Source organism: Dermacentor variabilis, chromosome 9 (assembly GCF_050947875.1).
Source record: "Dermacentor variabilis isolate Ectoservices chromosome 9, ASM5094787v1, whole genome shotgun sequence".
NCBI classification, from domain to species: Eukaryota; Metazoa; Arthropoda; class Arachnida; order Ixodida; family Ixodidae; genus Dermacentor; species Dermacentor variabilis.
The window spans coordinates 143,398,156-143,422,319 of NC_134576.1; the positions used below are offsets into that span (position 1 = coordinate 143,398,156).

General features: G+C 42.6%; 1 protein-coding gene across 1 annotated transcript in view; it reads left to right on the forward strand.

The window, feature by feature from the left end:
• LOC142558578 (uncharacterized) overlaps nucleotides 1-24,164 on the forward strand; it is a 192,449-nt gene that overhangs the window by 101,252 nt on the left and 67,033 nt on the right. Inside the window, exons 43-53 of the mRNA XM_075670711.1 lie at nucleotides 1,462-1,603; nucleotides 2,252-2,296; nucleotides 4,077-4,231; nucleotides 4,983-5,129; nucleotides 5,579-5,735; nucleotides 9,904-10,122; nucleotides 10,915-10,947; nucleotides 15,814-16,101; nucleotides 17,728-17,906; nucleotides 18,858-18,956; nucleotides 22,694-22,847. Of these exons, the coding sequence (XP_075526826.1) occupies nucleotides 1,462-1,603; nucleotides 2,252-2,296; nucleotides 4,077-4,231; nucleotides 4,983-5,129; nucleotides 5,579-5,735; nucleotides 9,904-10,122; nucleotides 10,915-10,947; nucleotides 15,814-16,101; nucleotides 17,728-17,906; nucleotides 18,858-18,956; nucleotides 22,694-22,847 (1,618 nt within the window). The remainder of the gene's footprint in view (nucleotides 1-1,461; nucleotides 1,604-2,251; nucleotides 2,297-4,076; nucleotides 4,232-4,982; nucleotides 5,130-5,578; nucleotides 5,736-9,903; nucleotides 10,123-10,914; nucleotides 10,948-15,813; nucleotides 16,102-17,727; nucleotides 17,907-18,857; nucleotides 18,957-22,693; nucleotides 22,848-24,164) is intronic.

Genomic DNA, 24,164 nt, shown 5'->3' on the forward strand with positions numbered 1-24,164 from the left:
TGCGAAGAACTTTCGCACAAACAAACTTATTGTGAATTTGAGTCCGAAGCTTTACATTCATGTATATTGTACGAATTTATAATTTGCGTGAATGTGCAAAACAAATCGAGCTTGAAACCAGTCGGCTTTCTCTTTCGATAGGGCCTGTAGTGTTTTACATGAAAGCACCAAGAGCCTTTGATACGAATGTCATATTCTATTTGTCAGTCAAAGATGTTTATGACGTTCCGTTTACCTATCCTAGTTTCCTGAAGACACATCCTGTGTGTTTAGGCTAACGAAACAGGGCCTTTATATATTTACGTCCAGATTGCTCAGTAATAAAAGTAGTTGGAAAGTTCACCTGGAATAGTGGAAATATTTTTATAGAACCCGGAATAATAGGAGCCAAGTTAGTTCCTAACTCAATATCTAAAAAGGCACACTAAACCATTACGCCCATATGGTGCAGAAACAGTCGGTAACATTAGGTTTGATTGAACACACTGTTTAACTATCTTGGCGCTCCCTCCGAGGGAGAACACAGATGTACAAAGTGTAGTATAGTTGGCTAGCACAACTTTGCGGGACATTTTCGTTGCCCATCGAAAGTAATTTTAAACAGGTTCCCTCTCTACCTTTAAGCTGCGCAGTCTTGTTCATACCGGATGTCAGCGTCGTCCCGAGCAGGTACATTTCACTCCCGCGTATCTCATTGTCCTTGTGCGCAAAATTAAGAAATCAGGTTTAATATTTACGATGTAAGTGACAGAACGTTTCCGGGCAATGCGCGACTGCCACTGTTGCTGAACTGAGTTATTACTACAAGTGTTGAACTCTGCTAGTCCACTGCCATTAGCTTGTCTTGTACACAACACCTCATATCATTGTTCGTATCAAACATACGAGGCAATATCTAATTCGCAGTATGAGGAAGAAATATTTTCGGCCATCCGTGAGTTCACGTAGCTACAAAGGAAACACATGCGTATTCCACAGAAAGAAAGCTTTAAAGTTCAAGAATATATTGTCTAAAACTTGGCGATATCGTAATCTTACTGGTCACCATATTAGAGACTATCAATATAATCTTCAGGCTCGGCACACACTGAAGAATAAGAATTTAAGACTGTAGTTTTCCTTCCATTCAACCTCAGTTAAGTATTCCACTGGTCTACACTTCATGCGACGCCATTATCATAAGCTGGGAAACCAGTACTAAAACGCACAACTACTGCTTACAGAGGCACTCTATCGCTGACTTAATCCCTCAGTCCTTCACTCACTGCCTCGCCGGTTAGCAATTAGCCAATTTAGACACTAGATCAGTTCCTATTGTGCGTGCATCATTATTATTCACTTGATGTTTTGGTATTTCACTCCGTTCGTTTGTTCGTGCGTTCATTCATTCATTCGTTTTCACTCACTAGCGCACTCACCCACGCACTTACTCACCCGTTCAATTTCTCACACAATGCCCAGGTGCTTGGCGCAAACCACGACGCCAGCTCTGTTCACAAGCAGTATTTCGAGGAACCGTTCGAAGCCCGGTTTGTGCGCATTCAGCCTCTCGGTTGGGAAAACCAGGTGGCGCTAAAGCTCGACCTCCTCGTCTGTGCCATTGGTAAGCCACGTCTCTCTTCACCCTCGTTGCTCAATAGCGCCGGAAGGTATTCTTGAATGATGACTGCAAAGAGTTTTACATAATTAACTGTCATGACGATGTATTCAGCGGCTCACAGTCTAGAAATGTCGCTTAACTAAGCGGAAAATGTGGTTAATCAAAACGCACTCTACTTTGCCTAATGTATCCTGACAGGAAGTTGGACCTACTGACGTAAACATCTAGAATATCAAGCTTATATTGGATGATGGCGCCAAAAAAAAGGGGGGGGGGCACTTGTGGCAGTGCAGAAATAGGGAGAATACGTATCAATACTTCCGAATTACCTGCCACAACAAAGCAGCCAGCAGCCGGTTGAAAGCAGTCAATCCATTTTTACCTATGCGATTCTTTCGTCCAATTCGTGCCCAAGGTAAAAGGAATGACGCTGAAGTTTTAGCATAGCGGAATAAGAGTTAATTTCTTTAACTCTACCTCCGGGAGTATAATTCGTGCAGCTGTAGCTGCTACAATATATGAAAGTATTTGTAAAGGTGCAAAACATTCTAATGTATTTCGTTATTTTATCAACAATGTTGGAAAAGCGGGCCTTTACTCTGCAATTGTACTGCAAAACTACATATGTGTATGTAATTTTTTTATTTGCAGAGACTTTCACTGTAAAGCCGACCTGGACACCGGGGTCCCACGTCAGTGAGTATGGTCTTTGATTGTCATCAATTTCGCACTCTAGCTTAATGAAAAAGCAAATAATAGCTTCTTTTAGCCATGAGTAACACTTCTTTTCCGGCTGCGCTACTTTTGAATTCGCCTCAAGCAGTCGTTGAGACAATTACGAGTGCCGCATTACTTCCCAAACTATTCTCACACCACAAAGAATCCGTGAGGCAGTGACACTGAGTGGATTGCAGGGGAGGGCATCGTCAGGAACGGTGGTCACCATTCCTGGCATTCATTTCCATTCGCAGACATTTAATAAGCTATCGTGCACACAGAAGTTGATGAAAACACCGCTGTAATTCTTTACTGTCATTTCTCTTGCTAAACGTCTCCAATTATCTTGCACTGGGTCTGACCTGTACCCGTTCTGTTGTCATTTATCTCTTCTTTGTAGCTCGTTTCAAAGCAGTGTCAGATGAAAATTTCTTTTCCTGTCTTCTCAAAAATTTTGCTAAATCTAATTAGAGCCTTACTCATTTTCAACTTCTTGCATTTTACTTCATCTTTCTGTCGCATTTGCAGTGCTATATCTAGCGTCTGATCCCATATTAAATTCATATTTAATTTTATCCGAAAGGGGTTATCTAAGATCATCCTGCGTATTAGCGGGACAAACTTACACAAAATACTGGTTCACATAAGATTTTTCAATTAACAGCGTCATTCCTTCGGCTTTTCACAGTGACTGAGTAGAGTTTTTAGCAACATTAATGAAAAAATGTCCTTTGAATTTCGACATTCTAGTTCTGTATTGTACCGTCTGTCCACTTTTCTTTCATCCTATTTCGAAAGAGGAGATGACAAAGGAGAAAAATTTACCGGGCCACTTTTTCAAAATCTGGACAAAGCTATAAATACGAAAAATGCGCTGCGCGTATAATGGGATCATAGACGGTACAGATTACAACAAAGAGGTGCTAATTGCTTGACGTATAATAAGAGGCCCAATAATCTGGTTTTCGTAATGAGCACTAGTGGCGAGAGAAGGTAGCTGCCGACTTCGGACCTTAACATCAAATTACGTGCACGCACAAAAATTCATTATGCTGGCTAGTTGCAATGGTGAGTTTGCCAGTACACCAGGTTAATTACTACAAGACGATACATCCTTCTGCAAGAAAAATCCTAAATGCAGCCTATGAGAAACAAAAAACAAAGATTTGTTTCGTGCATTGTTCGGATTTTCTGAATGTGCGTAATGCACTGCCGTTCAGGTTCAGACGCCGAATATGCGAGTATCCCATATTCGCATATTTGCACAGATCGCACAATAGCGTGTTCTGGATTGCTATTCGCAGAAATTTTCTTTCGTCAGAATTTTGTGCCATCGATCGTCTCTATTACATATTACGCTTGCTGTCAAAATCGACTGCAGTTTATCTTACAAAGGGCTCTAGCTACCGAATTGACGCTACACTACGCTCCCTTGCGCGGAAGACACTTCTTTAATGAAATGATGCACAAAAGAGATCTTGGCGCACAACAGATATGGTGGTGGTGACTTTTTGTCTCATAAACAAGTGGTACAGGTAGACATGTAATTTTGTACACTTATGCATATACCTTGTGTAGAAAAACGAGTATAAACTTGGCCTTGTTTCGTGCTCATAGTGGTTCTTCGGTAGACTACAGCCACTCTGTGAAATCCGGACTCGAACTCTGCACTGCTTTGATAAGATACCGGTATCCGCCAGTAAACGTGTTATAATAGTTATTACTCTACTTTCATTGATGTGGCTTTTGTGAATGCCAGTCTGCCAGGAGCCAATGGGACTCGAGAACGGATTACTGGACGAACAGGCGCTGCATGCATCGTCCGAGCGTGACGAGGAGCACGAGGCCAATCAGGGAAGGCTGGGTGGCCACAGCTGGGTCGCTGGTGTCGCCGACAAGCACCAATATCTGCAGGTACGTTTTAGATCCGCTCGTGCGCTCTTCACCAATATGAGAAGGAACACTTCATCCGATTTCAAACAGCCATTATTGCAAACATGGAAGTCAGAACCTCACTCACTTCTGTTTGTTACGATCACCTGTTGAAGAATACAGTTCATATAACTTTTTCCTCGTTGCAAGCACACACAAAAGAAATTGCCGAATTAGAACACAAATCCGGTGTCCCGTTTCATCTTGGAGGCTCGATCGAATGATCTCAACACAAAAAAGAAAAAAAAGGGGGGGGGGCGTTAAAGAAGGATTTAGAAATTGTAGAAATAGATTTAAAGCTTCTAGCTACGATTTGCCGCAGTTTTAATTTCTTTACTAAGGACTCCTTCTTTACAAGCGACCACTTAACAAATCCTTGAAGTAAAAGTATTGTCTTCGCCTTTGTTAATGCATCCCACTCTTTACAGGATAAAGCGCTCGCTCTGAGCAGGAAACTGTGATATAAAGCTTGCAAATAATGGGTGCCAAAGTAAGGTAAACGATATGGAGTGCAGAGAATGAATGATTAAAGCGATAAGGAAATTGGAGAGCAAAATACGTATTCTGTCGATGGAAGACAAGTGCAATGGGAGATCTCTAAGAGAGGCCACTGTCCGGCAATGGACTCAAATTAAGCTGTTTAATATAAGGCACCATTTGTTCTCGGGATAGTCTGGTCCGCTGAATTAATGATAGTTGCTCAGTGTTCACATTATCATATTTCGCACCACAGGTGGACTTTGGTGAACCCCGCGAACTAACCGCAGTGGTGACCAAGGGTCGGGAGGAAGCCGCGCAGTGGGTCACTTCATACACGGTGCAGCACAGCAACAATGCGCACAGATGGAGCACGATCAAGGACACCAACGGAGACGATGTGGTAAGCAACACTGTTTTCCTTGCCTTATGTCATATTTAGGTGGGAAATTTCCAGTAAGCCACTAAGTCTGCAGGTGAGTGCTTATTTTATTCTCCGAGTTACATCTCTGAATCGGCTTTTGGAACACAGTTCCCGCCACTGTAGCTAGGAGCGTATTTTAATGGCCGATTGTAGTGTGGTTCACTATCCTGGAGATAGGATTACGTATGCTGAGATTAATGGGGCTGCCTCTACTGGAAGGACAAATAATTCATGACAGCGACTAATATAGCGACGGATATACAGACAAATTACACAGTACCGTTGCCAGCGAAGATCATTAATTGTATGCGCGTTGTTTCTTAAGAAGTTGCGTTCATAGCCACGACATTTTGAGCGAATACGTTCGCTTCGCTACAGCCCCGTCTCATCCACACCTCTTCACTGCTCTCGTGATTTGCATTATGCAGGTGTTCACGGGCAACTTCGACGCCAGCACTGCAGTAACGAGGGTGTTCCCAAGGCCTGTTAGTGCTCGCTATTTGAGGATTGTGCCTGTCACCTGGAAGAACTGGATTGCCCTTCAGCTCGAAGTACTCGGATGCGAGCCAGCGCCTAGGCCTACTGGTGAGCAACATGTTGCATTCATTAGTTTGGTGGTTCTTAGACGCCAATGGCGTTGAATTTATCGCTGAGCAAGAGCTGGCTATTTACATATAAGCACTTCTCAAAAATAGCAAATAAGGCAAAGAAAGAAAGTAAGAAAGAAAGCAGCAGCCGGATGGACGCTAACGCCGGAGTACAGTACTTAGCATTCTTAGAACCTGCGCATTTGAAGCTGAGGCAAGCGTCAGAAGATTGACAAGGAAGATTGCAGTTTTCTAGAATGCTACTGCATCAACATGCACTGTTGTCCATACCTCCAACATAGCACTTTGAACCCGCGAAAAGTACTTTCTTATTATTGCGAACCTAGGAAATGTTGTTGCGTGGACAGCGTTTAAAACCGAGAAGTAAAGAATAGCAGTCGAGGACCTGTACTTCGCAAATCACATAAAACGCCAGCGCAGTGACTTCGGGAATTCAATCCGGCGTCCACTACCTTGACCATTTGGCCATTATACCACAACACATACGTGATGGAAATTTCAATCATTGTAAGTAGCATTAGAAATGGCTCGGAATGTCATATAGGCCACAATATACAAGGAGAGCATTCTGCAGATAGCTTTTTATCCGTATTCACAGAAACCCAGTGCCTCAAGAACGCTCTGGGAAGAGTTGAGGTTCACAGTGTTGCTTTTTTTTAATTACTGAACTAAAAGTAGCAGGGCTCATCAGATCTTAGTCGCTTTTACCTTCAAAAAACAATGACTACATTTCCTGCAGAATCTTCTTTCTTACAAGTTCGGCGCAAATCCTAATTTAGAAGCAGAAGTGATAATAAATGCATCCTTGTTAATGTTCGTATTATATATTATTATTAGTCCTATTATTATTGCGAAAGAGGGCTACTTGTTCTAGCACTCGCAAGCTGCCTCCTAATTATCGTCACGAAGACGACGCGATTATCATTAACCATGGTGAAAGACTGTGTAACCGAGTTTCTCTTCGTAATACCCGGTATACCAATTTAAGCAGTAATAGACTATAGATAGCGCTTCGCTAATAAACGAGTAAGAACGGCACCAAAGGTTATTTTAGAACACTAAGCTTCTCATGCGAGTAAGGCTTTTCTGAAATTCGGAAGAACCTCCAAATGCCATTATAGGACACTAACTGGTGTATATCGTTACAATAAAAACGGAGGCACATTTATTACAGCGCACTGATAATTACCTGGTAATTACGGGGTGTCATTCTGAACAAAGTGGCAATTACTCTGGAGTCACTCTGGGAGAACAAACATATATCTGTATTGGTTACAAGCGAGCTCTGTGCAGATTCTTCAAGATTGCCTTAAATCTACAGCACGTACCACGAACTGCACATATCATGCGATCGCTGCAAGTGCATGGCGGTTAAGTAGCTTTTGGTGCAGCGAAGCTGTTTTCTTAGGAGCGAAATGCAGCCGGTCACAGTGAGCACCTGTAGCGTCCTGCACGCCACTTGTAATAAATATCGGCGGAGGTTTTTCGACGTTTTCAATAAGCGCTTGTACCGGTTCTTTTTTTTTCTCTCAATTAGCGTACTATGCTAAGCGTGGTCATCCAAAATTCGCAAGCTGTGTAATTAGTGATCCCAATGTATTCTTTAATTCGCCATGTTTTAATAAAAAGCGCACTTCACCCTTTCAGTAGAGCAGGAACACTACTTTTGATGTGTGTGTGTGGACAGTAATCGGGATTGAATACCACAGCGAGAGAAATAACAATAGATCGTTGACAAGAATATGGTCCGGCAAGATAACATACGGGTACTAACTGGCTTTATGGAGAACGCTGACGGCAGCTAATATTAAAAGCGGAATTTCGGAGCAGTTATGTTCATCCCAAATGAATGACTTGCGGAAAAAGCATACTTTCTTTATTTCGCCCTATCGCGCCAATGACAAGATCGACGACGCAGGAATTTATCATCGTTCATAATTTCGGCGGCGTAATGAAGATATATTACTGCACGTCAGGCTGAGCAGTCTTACATCACGCATGTTTTCTTTTCTCTTAGATACATCTTCTTTTTCTTTGAGTGTTTCCAACTTTTATCATCCGCCTTCAGAACAAACGGAGCAAGCTAGTGCACTTGCATCACGTAGGCAGGCTGCCACGCTATAATTGAAAAATAGTCTGCAAAGCCGGCTTGCGTAGCGTGGCAAGTCTTATGACGCAATACTAATTTGAAAGATGAGAAATGGCTATCACATCGCAGTGATAATGCACCTGGTATATATGAGCATCTGATAACGTTCGGTAGACGTGTATAGAGCTACCAACGCCGTAAAGTATAGTATAGGTATGACGATGCAGAATTAAGAAGGATATGTACCATATCGCGAGATACGAAGCGCGTTTTTAGTTACAACCCAGTTCCTTTCTTTGGTGTAGGTGTAAACTATTTACACTATCTTAAAACATGCTTAAGAAATGCTACAAAAAACAATGGCCTTCATGAACTCGAGCTAACTTTTTGGTACAATGCGAAAAAATGTACCTTCGTGCCGTAATTGTTTTCACGGAAATTTAAAAACGCATTATTACAAGAAGTATCAAACTGACTCTTCCTGTTCTTACTGTCTTGCTTTTGCATTTTTACCGCATGTCTAAGAAGTGAAAGAACTTAAGAACTAAATTGGATAGCGAAATTTAAAAAAAAAATGCCTTTCATTGACTCTGGATCACCCCACTGTAATAGTTAACTTCTCAGACGAACTCGATGCCAAGAACGCGGCACTCGTCAGTGGAGCATTCCACTTTGTCGTGCGTATTGTCGGCCTTCTGTAATAATACGAGGCAACGTTTTCTTAAGCCACGCCAGCAGAAAACAAAGCGCGCGCTGCAGCCGGAACAGCCGTTCCGCGACCAGAATGCAACCAACGCGTACATTTACTCGCAGAGTTCTTGCATGGCAGAATTGACCATAACCGCAAACTAGACGAAGGAATGATCCAGGGGTGTCTGTGTTTGTCTTCTGACCACTTCAAACACAATGATTATGCACTTAAGGCTGCTCTGGTTTCCTCAAATGTACCGAATGTGTTGCATCTTTAGGCCGCGCCGTTTGAGAAAACATTTGACTTTGTTGTCTGCCTCTTATATTTGTATTTCTGGGGGCGAAATCAGTCTGCATCTCTACAGAAGGTCGCTTCTCCAATTGCAATGCGGCGGAAATACAAAGTGGTTGGTTGCTTTCTGGGAAAAACCAGCTTTTAAAGGATGCAAACACTATCATTGAACAATGCAGAACAAGACATATCATATAGCTGCGGAATTTGAGCGATATCTTTTGCAGCTTGGGTTACAATATAGTCTCTCAAAGCTGTTACAATAAAATTCAATAACAAAGTATAACAGGTCACCTGTTGCGTGCCATTTCGCTAAGATAAGAAAAAAACACTCAGCCTATCGACATGTACGTGCGCAATTTTGCTATTTAGGCCTATTTGTGCGCCACTAATTCACATGTACCGTGTTACGTACGCAATACTTGCTTAGGCATGTATAAAAATGGGCAGGAATTTTCGAAATATATAATTGTGAACTAATGCCGTGTGTGTATAACATCTGTTTGTTTTTGTTCTCCTTGTCCGCAACGCGCTATATTATTATTATTGGTAGTAATACTTATGTATGCATAGAATGCAAAAGATTAGTGAAACCAAGTACTCATAAAAAGAAAAATATTGTCATACATCTGAGAGTAGCGCGAACCTACAGAGGCAGCCCATACGAGTTTCTAAGAAAGCTTAGCAGCGGGATATACTGTATACTTACCCTAAGGTGGGCGACAATCATTCCATTCATGTGGGGATGAGGTAAGTAAGTATATCTTTCCAGAGAGAGAGCCTGGGGCGAGTAGCGGCATCTGCAATCGGTGAAATAGCTGATATTTCTTGGCGAAAGCCAGAAGATATTCGTAAGCCAGACGATGGTCTTCAAAACCGCCTGCCGGTCGAATCCACTCTTCGCAGCTGGTTATTTATCTCTTCAGGCAAAAGCGTCATCCTTTCGGAATAGGTGCTTTGTAATCATCGTCATCATGAAGCTTCTTGAACCTTGAATGTTTCCGCAGAAATGATTTGCCAATGCTCTCGCAACTGTTCTCCGTTTCAAACAGTCATTTTCGGCGCTTTTCGCAGTGACTACTCCAGTACCAACCACAACGGTTACCGAGGGCGGAATCGTAGTGGAATGGGAGTTTCGCTGCCCGGAACCGAACGGCCTGTTCCCGGACACGCTGAACTGCCGCCGCTTCTACCACTGCTCGAACGACCAGCCGCACCACAAGTGGTGTCCCGCAGAGCTGCACTTCAACCCGAAGCTGCTCGTGTGCGACTGGCCTCACAACGCCGGATGCGGTGAGCCGGAGCCGAACGCGGTTTTCACTCGTGGAACTGCTGGCTCAGCGAAATCGTGCATGAAAATTGTTAATGCAATACATGGGACTGCATTCGTAGTGCTTCAGGTTCACTTTTTTGTTTCGTGTGCCGCAACACGGATGGTCATTTGTTTAGTCACCAGTGAGAGACCACAGTTCTCATAAAGCGGGAAAGCGCGGAATGTCTGCAATAACTCGTCACTCTGAGTTAGTTTCGCTACGAGTAGTTAATAGCTGCGCGTGAGGGCAATAAAGATTCCCAGAATGCGATTTAAACGCAAAATATTTGCATATGGATGTCTATCGTGTAATCACATGAGGAACCAGCTGTATAGATTTGACTTTCATGTCACGTTAAAGGTCTTTTTTTTATAGGCGAAGGTGTACACATTCCATAGCATCGAAAACGTGATGTTTAGTTGCACTAAGAATATCCAGCATAAAGCGTTATTCACCTCACTCAATAGTGTAGAGCTCCAGTATTTGCGGATGACATATTATGTAGCGAGGCGACGTGCCAAACAGTGTCAAAGAATAAACGTTGGTGTGATAGCCATAATTACTATGCCACAGTAAAAGTAAAACCATAAAGATTTCGAGGATATGGTTGTGTATGTGAAAACTATAGCTGCTAATTAACTGTAGAATGTAGGAACACGGTGCAGGCACTCGGGGAATAGTTTGGCGTATTTTATCTACGTGTATGCTACGCCGAAAGATCTTTTCCAATTCAGTGTTCTAAACTCACCAATGTCCTTTCTTTTTCCCACAGAAGTCGGAAAGCTGCGGATACTGACCTTACCACGTAAGTTAGTTCTTACCATTATTGCTAAGAGCAACACAGTCTGTCTTCGTACTTGGGGTGTCGTGAGTGTTCTTTATCCGATAGGCACATTATTAAAACCGGAAACAGTGAATGTCGCGAAAGGAAATTGTAGAAAAAGCCGTCATAGTCGGCCCATAGATGCGTGGTGGTTCACGATGACTAGACCAAACATAAAATTTCAACATACGGTAATTTTCGTGGACAAAAGAAACGAAAAAAAAAATGCATTCAAGAATACATGAGGGCATGCGTACTTACAGTCAAGCGCACATTTAAAGAATCTAGTTGGTCAATATTATTCCCCCCTCCCCCCCCCCCTTCTGCACACACATTAGCTTCTTCAAGAGTCACATGAGGGGTTTCAAAAATAAAATCAAACCAATTATAATTGCGAAATGAGGCCAGTACGAAATATTAGAAAGCGAGAATAATAAAAGTAATATTTTAAATAATAAAAAGGGAAGTTATCGAAAAAGATATTGTGCAGTTATAGTAACACACCGTTGCAATTTTGTAGGTCAAATCTTGATTTGTAATCAAGTTTTGTAAACAGAAGAATGCTTTCCAGGACACAATTACGCTACATATAGCAAAGAAAGAGCAGCTCGCTTTAATCCCAGCAGATCAAATATTTGTTGGTAACCAGTGAAGCCGACATCTGACCTACGCATATGGGACAAAGAAAAGAAAATGCAACAGCGATAAACAGGAGCAACCCCTAATGGTAGCTCGTGAACCAGTGGGGTTGAATGTCAACCTATCTCAGACGCAGCAAAAAAAAAAAGATCAAAAGCAAAGAAAACTAAAGCCTGGAAAATTCAGCGGCTGTGCGTAAACATTGATCTCATTTAGCATGAAGAGCCATACTGTGACCCTACAATAAAAAGCTCTTCAGTCTTCCGGGCTACGGATGGTTCAAATAATCAAGCTGCTAAGCTGCTCCACTCAAGAGAAAAAATTGCTGTGCCTGCTGGATAACGTTGGCACAGCAGAATCAGGAGATAAAAGGGAAACGCTAGACTCGTGGGAACTCTAGGTCAAATATCGTTCTTTTTTTAATCTCCACACCCTCTCCATTTTAATTTTTACCGACCCAGTCGCTCCTAAACGTAGATACCAGCTCGTTTTCAGAAAAAATTATTTATTGTTATCATTATTAGTAATATTTTTCCTTTAGAATATGTTTATAACACATGCAGTACATTGCATTACTTCGTGATTTACTTACTTTCGCTGCTTTGTGTTACGTAATTATGCTGTAGATTACCAGCTGTCGCAAACATGTTTTTCCATAATTATAATCCTTAAGGACTCGTTAACAAACGTTATAGGTCCTAAAAGTTTTACCTTTTATCTGTACAACTGACCTGCAGTTAGAACTTTAAAACTGACAAGAGAAAGTAAAGCAGGCCGGCCTAATTCCACAATTTTTTTTTGTCAATTTTCTTTCTTTTTCTTATAGTCTCTCGCTTACGACTGGTTAATCCCCAGTCATCCCGGATCACGGATGAAGCTTGAGAAATAAAACTGTTGAAATCGCGTGCCACGTGGATAAGACGGTGAAAGTTAGGCAGTGGGGCGGGGGGCTGTTGAGGCGAGTACTGTTTTCATGCACGCCATGTTTGGACGGTATCGCGCTAAACCCCAACAAAGGCTGCAGAAGGACTTTTAACACCCATCGTAAGTTGATTCGCACAAAAACAATTAGATTAGGTTCGCATTATCCTCGGCTCAAGTTAGCAACAGTCTATTGCCCGTAGTGGATACGTGCGATAGGTGAGCACCATTGACATCATCTCGATATTACGGCATAAAAGACACCGAACCCTTCCTCTTGAAAAGGTTAAACGAAAACGAAAAAGATCAATTCACAATATAGGTCAACATATCATATATACACATATACACACAGCCTTAGTCGCATAGCTTGTACCCTGGACTTAGTAGTTCTTGCGTTCAGTCGGATTTCGCAAAGAAAACGTTAATAGAGTGCGCTTATTAAACTTTTACGTGCTCGAACAGTTACTGGGAAGTTCGGTAATTATTCAGCATAAAAGCTAATGCGAGGCACAAGGAACTCGCAGTATCAATGCAACGCTAATGCAAATTGCCCTAGCTCCGCTTGTTGTGATCGCGCGTGGCTCTTTATATTGAAATGCAACCTCGATAGCACTGCATGACAAGCTTCGGATACTATGTTACTCAGTAGCGATTCACAAAATAAAGTCGTGACTTTTACTCTAGAGAAGCATTCCGTAATTCCGTTGCGAAGAGCAAATAAGCAGAAGAGAGCTTAGCGCACTTCGGCTTACGCTCTGATTTGAGGACACAATATATTGAGACAAGCAGTTACAGATTTAGTGCGCTTGAATATGTTTAACTAGTCTGTTAATGAACTTCACGCAACGTCATTATGCATTCAACAGAACGGTTTGAATATGGCGTTAAAATGAATACCGGCAGTCTACGTACTTTCTATTCTACAAAAGGCAATGTTCAGAAAGGATAATTGTAACCATGCTTGCAATTAGTCAAAGTTGATTATATCCAAGTCGCATGATACGCGTTCTTCTCGTGTGTCTGGAAAGTTGTTGACATAATAAAATATTTTGGGAAGGAGTAGTTAATTTTTTTGCCTAAATACGAAGCTCATTAAGTAAGTGGATGTCGAAAGCTACGAATGAGTTCAAGTGTACATAAACACTTATTTATTTTGTGCAGATCTTTTATACAACTCACAATACGTCTCAACGAATGCGTGCTTAACTTATAAAAAAGTTGCGTAAAGGCTATTCGTTTATAACGATGAGAACGTGTACTTTGCTTACTTATCGAAAGCATTATAGACATTGTGCTGAACATTTACGGAAAATCTTTACAAGAGGGCATCGGCTGCATACGTATTATGTTCTTTGATTTATACTAGAGCGAACACACTTTGTGTTGCTTCTAAAATTTTCTAAGGCATATTGTGTGCGTAAGGGGAAAAATGATAAGAGATCGCAAATAGATTTTTTTTCTGTTGTGCAAAGATGAACTAGTAGTAGTAGTAGTAGTATGTAAAGTTATAAATGAATGAACATTTACAAATTCATTGAGGTTGCGCTGAACGCAACACATTTCCTGAGGAGATTCGAGGAAGACATTTTTCAGTCTACTTCATTTTGCTGGAGTTGTATAAGTACGTGCCATCTTCGGTGACAGCTACAGTATGCGTTCTTAATTAATTAATGTGCATGGTATAGTTTGGCCAATGTGCACAAATTATCTTCGGAAGATAATATTCAAGACGTGTTTGCTTCGATAAGAATGGCCGGGTATACGTTTAGTGATAATATAGAAAATAATTTAAAGTCATGACGTGAAATTTTAGTTCTACTAAGAAGCGGATTGCAGAGAGAAAATGTAAGCAAGTGGTTCGACATTTCTTCAAGCGGATCTTGCCTATGTAGCGCTCCCATGCCGCTTATTCCGCATATGCAGTTACCTCTTATGGGCACATGACATTAAGAGTCTTATTTCCAGCCCAAGTATTTGGGTCAATTAAATTCGCCTTTAAAGAAATTGGCATGACAAGCTCGCATACATCCAAGAACCTTAATTGATCAGACTAGATTGAGTGCAACTCAGTATGGCCAGTGAAAGCATTGGACATTAGAGCATGTCGCATACATAGGCTACCAGTACGCGGGTGACAGAATAAGTATAAAGAGGCACTCAATCGCCCGAGAGTATGTACTGTTGGATTTAGGAGCAGTCTATCGTATTTCTCGACTGGGAATACTAATTAATTTGTCTCAATGGGTGAAAAATGTTAGGAGTGTTTGATTTCTGAAGCAAAGTAGGTTCCGCAGAAACTACGGCTGGCGGGTGTCATAGGAGCAGTGAAAGCAGTCAGAAATAGGTTAGAAAGTATATGGCATTAAAGGTGCATTACAAATTAAAGAAGGTATACAAGTCAGCGCATCTCGCCAAGTAACACGCCGCGGATTTCGGCGTGAAATGCGGCTCGGAAACCTCATCTAAGGCGGCGGAGGTACGTGACACAGCGCTACCACCGACAACAGCATTTAAACCTCCGGACGACATATTATATATATATATATATATATATATATATATATATATATATATGTATATATATATATATATATATATATATATATATATATATATATATATATATATATGTATATATATATATATATATATATATATATATATATATATATATATTATATATATTTCAATAGCGCGTGTCTCTCAAAAAGCTGCTTGGTATTCAGTGACGAACGCGCCCCAAATCTTGGTTGGGCCTGAGCAAGTGCCGTTAAAAGGGAAAGTCTGAGCACAGAAACCGGGCAAAATGGCCTTAAAAAATCTGCGCTTTTAAACTGGAGAAAGGGCCAAAGGAACCAATTCAGATTATTAAAGAAATGATGTGCTTGGCGGCGCATATTTGAATTTGTTGCAGTGAGGATGATTGGTTAGTGTTTGCTGTTTTCTTGCCTATTGTACGTAAAGAGCAGAGCAGCTGACAGGCGCGTCTAGACAGAGGCAGTGCAGAATGCCATAGTAGTTATAACGCTGGTTCATTTCGTGTGGGCTGCCATGAGTTGAGCCATGTTGGGCGGTGGCGTAGTTTTCATGAAATGGAGTACTGCGAGGGACCTCGAGAAAACCGCTTCTGCAGTAAGAACGAGGCGCACAAAACATTTTCTTACGTAAGGGAGCTTCTGCATTGCCCCGCACGAGACGATCTCGGCGGCGGTGTCCGATTGCAGAACGTACTTCGGAACTAGAACCGACGCGAAAGCGCGCCCCGATTGGATTTTCTGCTCGCAGCGACCGAGGAGCCGTGCGTGGCGTACGGCCCGTGGGTGAGCACCAGCGAGCCGACGCCGGAGACCGGCGGTGACGTGGAGGACGTAGCCAGGGTGGTGGCCGAGTCTGGACTCTGTCTATTTCCCATGGGCATCGAGTGCCGCGAGTACGCCACTGACGCCGACTACAGCAAGACCGGCCAGGTGGTCAGCTGCGACGTGGAGCGCGGACTGCGCTGCGTCGACAGCGACCAAACCGACGGACGGACCTGCCTCAACTACAAAGTGCGCGTCAAGTGCTGGACTTGCGGTGAGGGCTCGAACCGCTCTCTGAACACGGCTACGTAGGCAGTCGCACCCGAATGTTCTAAGAGAAAACGTATCCTCGGAGCCGATTTATTCAAGTTCACCAGAAACACCGAAATATTCTCATCAGGCAATCACTCAACTTCGTGGAACACTTGTTAAAGCTGAACTATATCGACTGTAGGCTCCAAAGCTTTATTTAGGACCTCCACTATTTTACAAACAACTGTCGGATATCGGCCACATTCATAAAAATTGCAGCACGAGAAATTTAATAATTCGTAACTTTGTTGGAAAACCCAAATATCACAGTTCTGTTAAATGCATCTGTTGAAGCCTCTGAAGCGGACAAATGTGATATATTACGTTTGTAACTTAAGTGGAATTATTGAGATGTTTACGAGGGTTTTCCAAAAGTCTTACTCACAAACCAGTGAAAATTACAGCGTGATATATAACACTCCTTTTTTTTCCGCTTCAGATGTCCCAATAGGTGCTGTTTATAAAATTGCCATAACGTTTCTTATATTGCCACGTTACAGGGTTCTAAACTTGATACTTCAAGCTCATAAGTTATTTGGTTTTAAAAACTGTTTCTTAAAAATTGTTAGCTTATTCTGTGTAGTGAGTGCCAATAAAAATTGTTTCACCATTCCACGGTATATACATAAAAGCTCCTACAGTAAAGCTCCTTTCAACTTCTCAAACACGCTAATCCTTCACTAGTCGGTCTTCCCTATTGCTGTCATAATTAGCTGGCGCGTGTTCCTAGAAAGTGTTCAACTCCGATTTCTTTGATAACACAGGCACGCGTGCCAAGGGTCGACTTCAGAAATCATTTCTTTCTTTAGGACTGTTTGACGTTAACCATCGCGAATATGTCCATTAGTACGATTGTCCGATGTCTCCAGTTATGAACTGCTGTATTCTACCAACTGGGTGCTGAGTACTCGGACATTAATACGCGGAGCCTTTCAAACATAGGAGCATTGCGTCACCGGCTGACTGTCAATAATAATGATATCTTTGTAGCTTTCACAAACCACTCCGGCGTAATAGCCGTCTTGTGAATACGGATACAGGGGCCGATATTAAAAAGTGTCTTGTAAGGTAGAGCTGTTTGTAGGAACAAACTGCGATCAGTCTTTATAGCGAGCATATCATTAGGGAAAGCGAGAAGTCAATAACAACTGAGAAAATGGAATGTCGATGACAAATATCTCACGCACGGAAGGCTTCATTGCACCGATATTAGGGTTTCCGCCCTAGTGCACATACAAAAACACAGCTGCTTGGTTAGCATCGCCTGCACATTGACTAGCCTTAGAGAAACTTTAGTGCAAGGAAAATATGATAAGAGCGTACCAGTAACCTAGTGAAAGCAACAACGCAAAAGTCCTGATTAATACAAGTTGCTTTGTAGAAACATGGGCTCCAGCGACATGCTTCGATATTTACCCCTGTTGATCTCTTGGTTGCAACGTGACATGAACAAGAGACTGGAAAGACCCACCTGAAATTTCTGCGCAATGCCGGCATATGGAGCCGGGTGAATTTTCTTTTTATTTCTCTCTTCCTTCGCTTACGTAACACCTACTAACAGGCGTTGTCGACCCGCGGTGATACGCAGCGCCTCCGACGACGACGGAACTGCCCACCGTGCCCCCGGCCGTTCTGTGTCCGGAGGTGGAGGTGACCGACAACGCCACTTTCTGCCCGCAAGGCTGCCCGTTCGGATTCGCGTGCGACGGAGACCAGTGCGTGCACGTGGCCGACTGCCCCTGTGTGCGCGATGGCAAGAGATTCCCGGTGAGGAAAATTGCAACGATCATCCTTTCATTCGGGATCTCTCGCTTTCATTCGCGAAGCTAAGAAGCTCACCAACTGCTTGGGATGCCCGACATGCCGATGTTTTCGTGATGATTGCTGCTTTGAATCAACTCACGGTGTGTTTAGGCGCTCAACTGACAACGGATGAGAAAACACGCTTCCGTAGAGACAGTAATATTGATCTTTACTCGAAAAATCGTCGCAGAGAAAGTGCAATCATCAAAAGACATTAAAAAATGACACATAATAACAATTGCCCAAGAATAACGGAATAGTGGCACTCCAAAAAGACGCAGGTACTGGTTAAAGCGCGATGCCCTTCAAACGCAAAATGTCGGGAAGTAGTCACTGGTGGAAAGTATTTGCCTGGAGCTTGCGTTGATACCATCAATTTCCTTTGCATGAAACTGGAGGAAGTTGTATGTAGATAACAAAGCTCTAGTTCTGTCGCAAATTAAGCGCACAATATTATGTTTAAAATAAATGCGGTTCACATCATTACTGTCATGAATGCATTAAGCATTCCATAATAGTCATTCGACTATTATGAATAACCAGTGTCCACTACTATTAAGAAACTAGCCCCTCCCGTCAGCAAAATCTGGACATCGTTGCACTCATTTAACCAACTTCTACAATGCTGAATAGATTCCACGGAACAAAGACCAAAGAGTACTTTTTGGTTTTAAATAAACCTCTATATCTTTCCAGCAGCACGCTGTTTGCCCACAAGCGCTCAGAGAGTAGGGTTCACGTGTTCTTAATTCCTAGGAGTCGTAGTTGCAATGCTTGAAAATATTTCGTTGAAAGGGACCCTGGAAAATCCGCATTTTTCAAAAGTAGTCCTCACTTTAGTCCTTCTGGTGGTAAATTTTTCATCCGCCTAGCTGTGTCACGGTTGGAACGTACTGATGCATTGAAACCACGCAGGTGGGCGGCATGCTGGAGACGAGGACTTGTCACGAGTGCCAGTGCCACCTCGGCGGACGATCCAGCTGTCTTCCTAAGGCTTGCCCACCTTGTCCTAAGGTGAGCATTGTGGACATTTAGTCGTAACTGTTACAATGTGTCCATAATGAGTGTCGTCGCCACACGTAAGCAAAACGTGTTACACAAGCAACACGGGCAAAAGACACGTGATTCGTAGAGTCAGGAGATGCAGCGGAGCAATCAAAGATGGCGTCTTGAATTGACCAACAGTTTGTGCGCGAAGGAAGCCTCATCCCGAAGCCAACTTTTTGATAAGGCGATTGGCCTTTGTGATGGATAACACGGCCACGTATCGAAATATAGGCTCAGGCTGGCGCTGTCCCCGTTTGCCCACTGCTGACAAGCCGGTTTAGCTTTAACTCAAGTGCCGTGTGCATATTTTTACTGTAGCAAACACATATGGAACCGAGGCTTTCCAGCTATATAGTTCATTTGTTTTCTTTTAAAAATAACAACATTTAACTTCATTTGATGGCTTAAATTGACTGCGACACAAACGTGAACGTTCGGCGAAGTTACTGTCATAATAAGCGGCGCGAATTGACTACATGGCTACAAGATGAAATTTGTCAAAAAGGTACACCTGCATGGCGGGTTCGAAGATGAATGTCTGGTTAATTCAAGAGTACGGTGAATAACCGTGTAACAGTACGGCAATCAGGGACTCGGGTGTGAACTTTCACTCGTAAATATGTTTTATTGGTTCGTTTTTCGACGGAAGCATTAAAAAGCGTGCGAGTTAGAACGTACCCATTCTTGGGAAGTGTACGCACAAACGAAATACGAGAACCAAGATAGATCAAGCGCTGGTCTAACAACTGAAAGTATTTATTTGCAGGAAAGGATTATATACTCAGTAACCATGAAAGTCATGTGAATTACATCTAAATAGCCATCATGCACTCACGGGCGAACAATGAACGAGATCTCTTCTTTTGCCAGGGAAACTGACGGCTGATTTACACAAATGTTCTTGTTCTTATGTTCTTGGACATGTTGTATGCCTCAGCAAACTGACGTGTGCGCTGATCGTGATGTTTCATAATGATTGAGGTATCCTCACAAGAAGGCGCGCAGCCACAATCATGACAACGGTTGTGAAGAAGCAACGGCATCACTCCCTTTAAGGAATTGGCATGTTCACGTAGCCTTATATTTACACAGCGGTCAGGCTGCCTGATGTAGACGTTGCCAAACTACATTGTGCAAATATGTCAGCGGTCGGCTTCTTTGGCAAACGAAGATATATCATTCATTGTTCGCTGGTTAGTGTACGAGGACTATTTAGGTGTAATGCACATGCCTTTCAGGATTAGATGGTGTATAATCTTTTTCTCCAAATAAAAGCTGCGTTGTTGGACCTGCACTTGACCTGTCTTCTTTCTCCTATTTCGTTTGTGTGTGCGCTGCCCAGGAATGGATACGTCTTTCGACATTTTGCTATGATCCTATGAGGTTGCTCGCTCAAAGCTATTGAAGCACTTTGATCACGGGACGGCGGTTGTTCTTACAGCGAATCACTGTAGTACCCTGCAACCTTGTCGATACTGCTTGGAAAGTCCCCGATTCTTCTGAAATGGTTGCATAAAAACACGAGCAGTTCATTCAGAATCGTTTATTCCACTGACACGTGTATCTGTGTGCTTCGCAACAATATTTGCCTGCGCGTGCTGCAGTTTCCGAATCGTCCGTATCGTTGGTTTCATAAGCGAGAAATTCAAGTACATTCCGAATTTATAGGGCAAGATTTATTTGTCGAACGAGGAGGTCACACTCTGTACGAGCTCTTGTAACAGATATTCCAATTTTTCGTACAACCACGTAATTCTCGCAGAGATATAGGAGGGAATTTCGTTTTTTGCATCATTACTGGGTAAACACATGATCCACGATCTTCAAATAATTTGTGCTTCAACAGACGACCTCGTCTCGGGTCGGAATGTTTCGCAATTTTATCGTTTCCATCCAAACTCGCCACATCAACATTATGAATTGTAGTGTGAACACTTAAATACGAAAATTATCTACTGTCTGCAAACATGCATACATCCGGCGTTATCAGTAAATCTTATATACTGCTTCGAAGCATTAGTGCGCGTCCTGCGACAACTTACTAACGGAGAGAGTAAAGCCCCATTGTGGCATGTCGCGAAAACAGCGGGAAAACGGCGCTGCAAAACATACGACGTGACGATAGCGCGAATTTAAGTGCAGAAGCTTCCAGCACTGATTGATTTAAATTGTCCTTAACTTATGCCTTAATTCAAGTGCCATGTTTCAAATGTCTACTTCTGCCAATGTATCGTCATTTTACACACACGCATTTAGTTGTGGGAATCTAACGAGACAATATCGCGCTACACCCGTTGCCACATGTCGTATACACATATTACAGCGCAGCTGGTATACGCTGGGTTCTGGCGGTTTGTGTGCGTAGGAAAAAAAGAGGGCGGCCGCCCCGGAGCTAAAAAAAGCTAAAGCATAAAGCAAAAGCGTATCGCCTGGTATGCCCCAGCTGCATTTAATCGCGAGAAGTGTCAAAACGTGTTTTGATTTTAGAAATATCGCAATAAAAACAGTAAAACCAGAATAGACACTTCTTACTATGAATTGCAATTTGATGTCACGGGATCTATAACCAAACCACGTAATCTTATCTCAGTTCCTTTCCACCCGTGCAATGGGTAAGCAGCGTGCGGTGAGGACTGCGAAAGAACAGCGCGCCTACAAAGAACGCCGTTGTGAACAGAAGCGGGAACGTGTGCGGTGACGGTGAGCGACACATAATACGAACGTTATCGTGCGGCAAACGCCAAGCGTAAGCGCCTTTGTTCGCACCACTCCTACCGACTCCACTTCCATCGTAATTCTGGGTGATTTTAACATAGACGTTTCTCGGCCAGACTGAAAGTGGCTCGTGGTGTTTCTCTTCAATAGGTTCGGCATTTAATGTTACACAAACAGTCTGTCCACGACGCGTCATCCGTCGTTTACATACCTCACATTGGCCAAAAACTTTCCGGTGTCGCCAAAGGGCTACTGGCTGCATATCATAGCGATCATAAAGCGTTAGTCACCTTGGTGGCCAAATAACCAATCCAAAAAAGCAAACAAAAGAAGGTTAAAAATATTTTAAAAAGCTGTGAGTATGACATTTAATAAAGCAACAAAAGATCGTGAAAAATACGAGATTAATTGGGGTATGTGTGTTTTGCTTTCAATCAACACTTTCATATATTAACATATTTATCACCATTTATACAGCTCCGCTGGTCATCCCACTTCACGGAGGGGAATGGCTCTGAATTTTTATTCTGCTTATCTGCTTTTCTTTTCCTTAAATTACGCAAACTGAATGCCAAGAGCAAGTTCACTGATAGCACTAAATGTTGTCTTTCGTGTAAAGCCCATTATTTTCATCTATTGTTCTTTTCTTTTGTGCAAGTTTTCCAGTGTGCGTCAACCGTCGCGCCTTATTCGGTGTATTGCTGTTATGTTATTTTCTGCACATGGCTTGTAGCCACTCCTGCCTAAGGTCTCTCATCAAAGGCTTTGAATAAGTACGCCTGAAATAAATAAATAAATAAATAAATAAATAAATAAATAAATAAATAAATAAATAAAAGTTCCTACTAGCGGACTGGACGATTCATGTAAGTCTAAGCCAGCGGTTGATGACATAACTTTATAGGCACGACAAGAAAAAAACAATTCCTTTTGCGGCGACGTTAGCTTCCTTCGTCTCCACAGCGGAAATATTCGGCGTTCATGTGCAGGGCCGACCCCAGACGATCGGTGCCGACTGCTCCTGCGAATGTGGAAGTTGTCCCGACGGCCATCGACTCTGTCCGACCTCTGCAGAGTGCATTGCGGATGAGCTTTGGTGCGACGGAGTCGTCAACTGCCCCGACGACGAGACGGACTGCGAACGTATGCTGCTACACAAGCCCCAAGCTCTAGAACTATTTCCCTCTTTTTGTTCTCTTTCAGGGTCGGTACGATAAAACTTAGAGTGAGGTTTAGGTATAAATGAGAATCAAGAGAAATGTCTGACCATGCATGGTGCCGTGATGAGTAGGTAGCCAGAAAGAAAGCATTAAAAACACCGGGTGAAATTAAACAAGCACGTACCAAGCGCAGCTCCGCTTATGCACCCGCACAAAGGGGTTTCCGAAAGACATACTATGCGCTGACGTACTTCTTTTAATATCATTACGAAAGCGAGAAGTATGCAGGTGGAGCACAGACGTACAAGTACCTTTCTTCACGTGGACAGAATGTTAGCTGCTTCTGCAAGTATAGCTGAGTGACATCAAGCGTGCATTCTTCAAGTTGTGTGTGGTTGTTCGTGCTGTGGAGTCGATTCAATTATTTATTTATTTATCGTTTACCTCTAGTACCTCTCATGTCCCTTACAATGTATATGTATTCAAATCTAAGCTACAAAAACGAGAAGGAGCTGATCAGCACGCAGTGAAACACCTGTATGCGAATATTTGCAGTTACCAAGACAGCTTATTATAGTACGCTAGTTTTGTTACCCACATCGACCTGCTGGCGGACCTCAATATTTAATGACAATCATAACGAACAAGTTATACGAGGGCATTCGTGGCAGACGAACTGTTGTTCTCACGCATTTTGGCAGATATAGAGCAGCACGCACGCGATAAGGTCACATCAGAGCTCTGTCCAGGAAGCGAATCATTGTCATTGATTCCTGTCATTGAACAGCGTAGGCTGGGGAGGCGTAGAAAGAGAGATTGTGTACTCCAGTAGCTGATAAAAATTTATTCGGGTGAATGAAACATTTCGGCTGAGTGCCTTGTTCAAAAAGTTAACAAGAGCTGTGACTCATTGTCACATACGATTCGTCAGATGAGGCTTCAGAAATCATATTTTATTACGGCCTACTTAGAGGCATATTGTTTTTCAATACATATATAGTAAAACGAAAAAAATAACTCATTCTAGCATGGCATGATTTAACATAGAGGGAGCTGAAAGTTCCTTCTTAAAAAAGAAATATGCGTGCATAGGTGCGCAGTCACCATAGCAATGGGCACATCACCGTTATCAACGTTTCTAAAGTGCTATCTCTGCAAATTCTGCATAGGAGTGCGGCCAGAAGTATTGCCTGTACTCTTGCACCCACCCAGCAACATCCGTGAGGCTTGATGCCGTACTCCCGTTAACCAAGAGAGGTTGTGGCATTGTTGCGCTTGAATAAATAATAAAAGGAGCAAT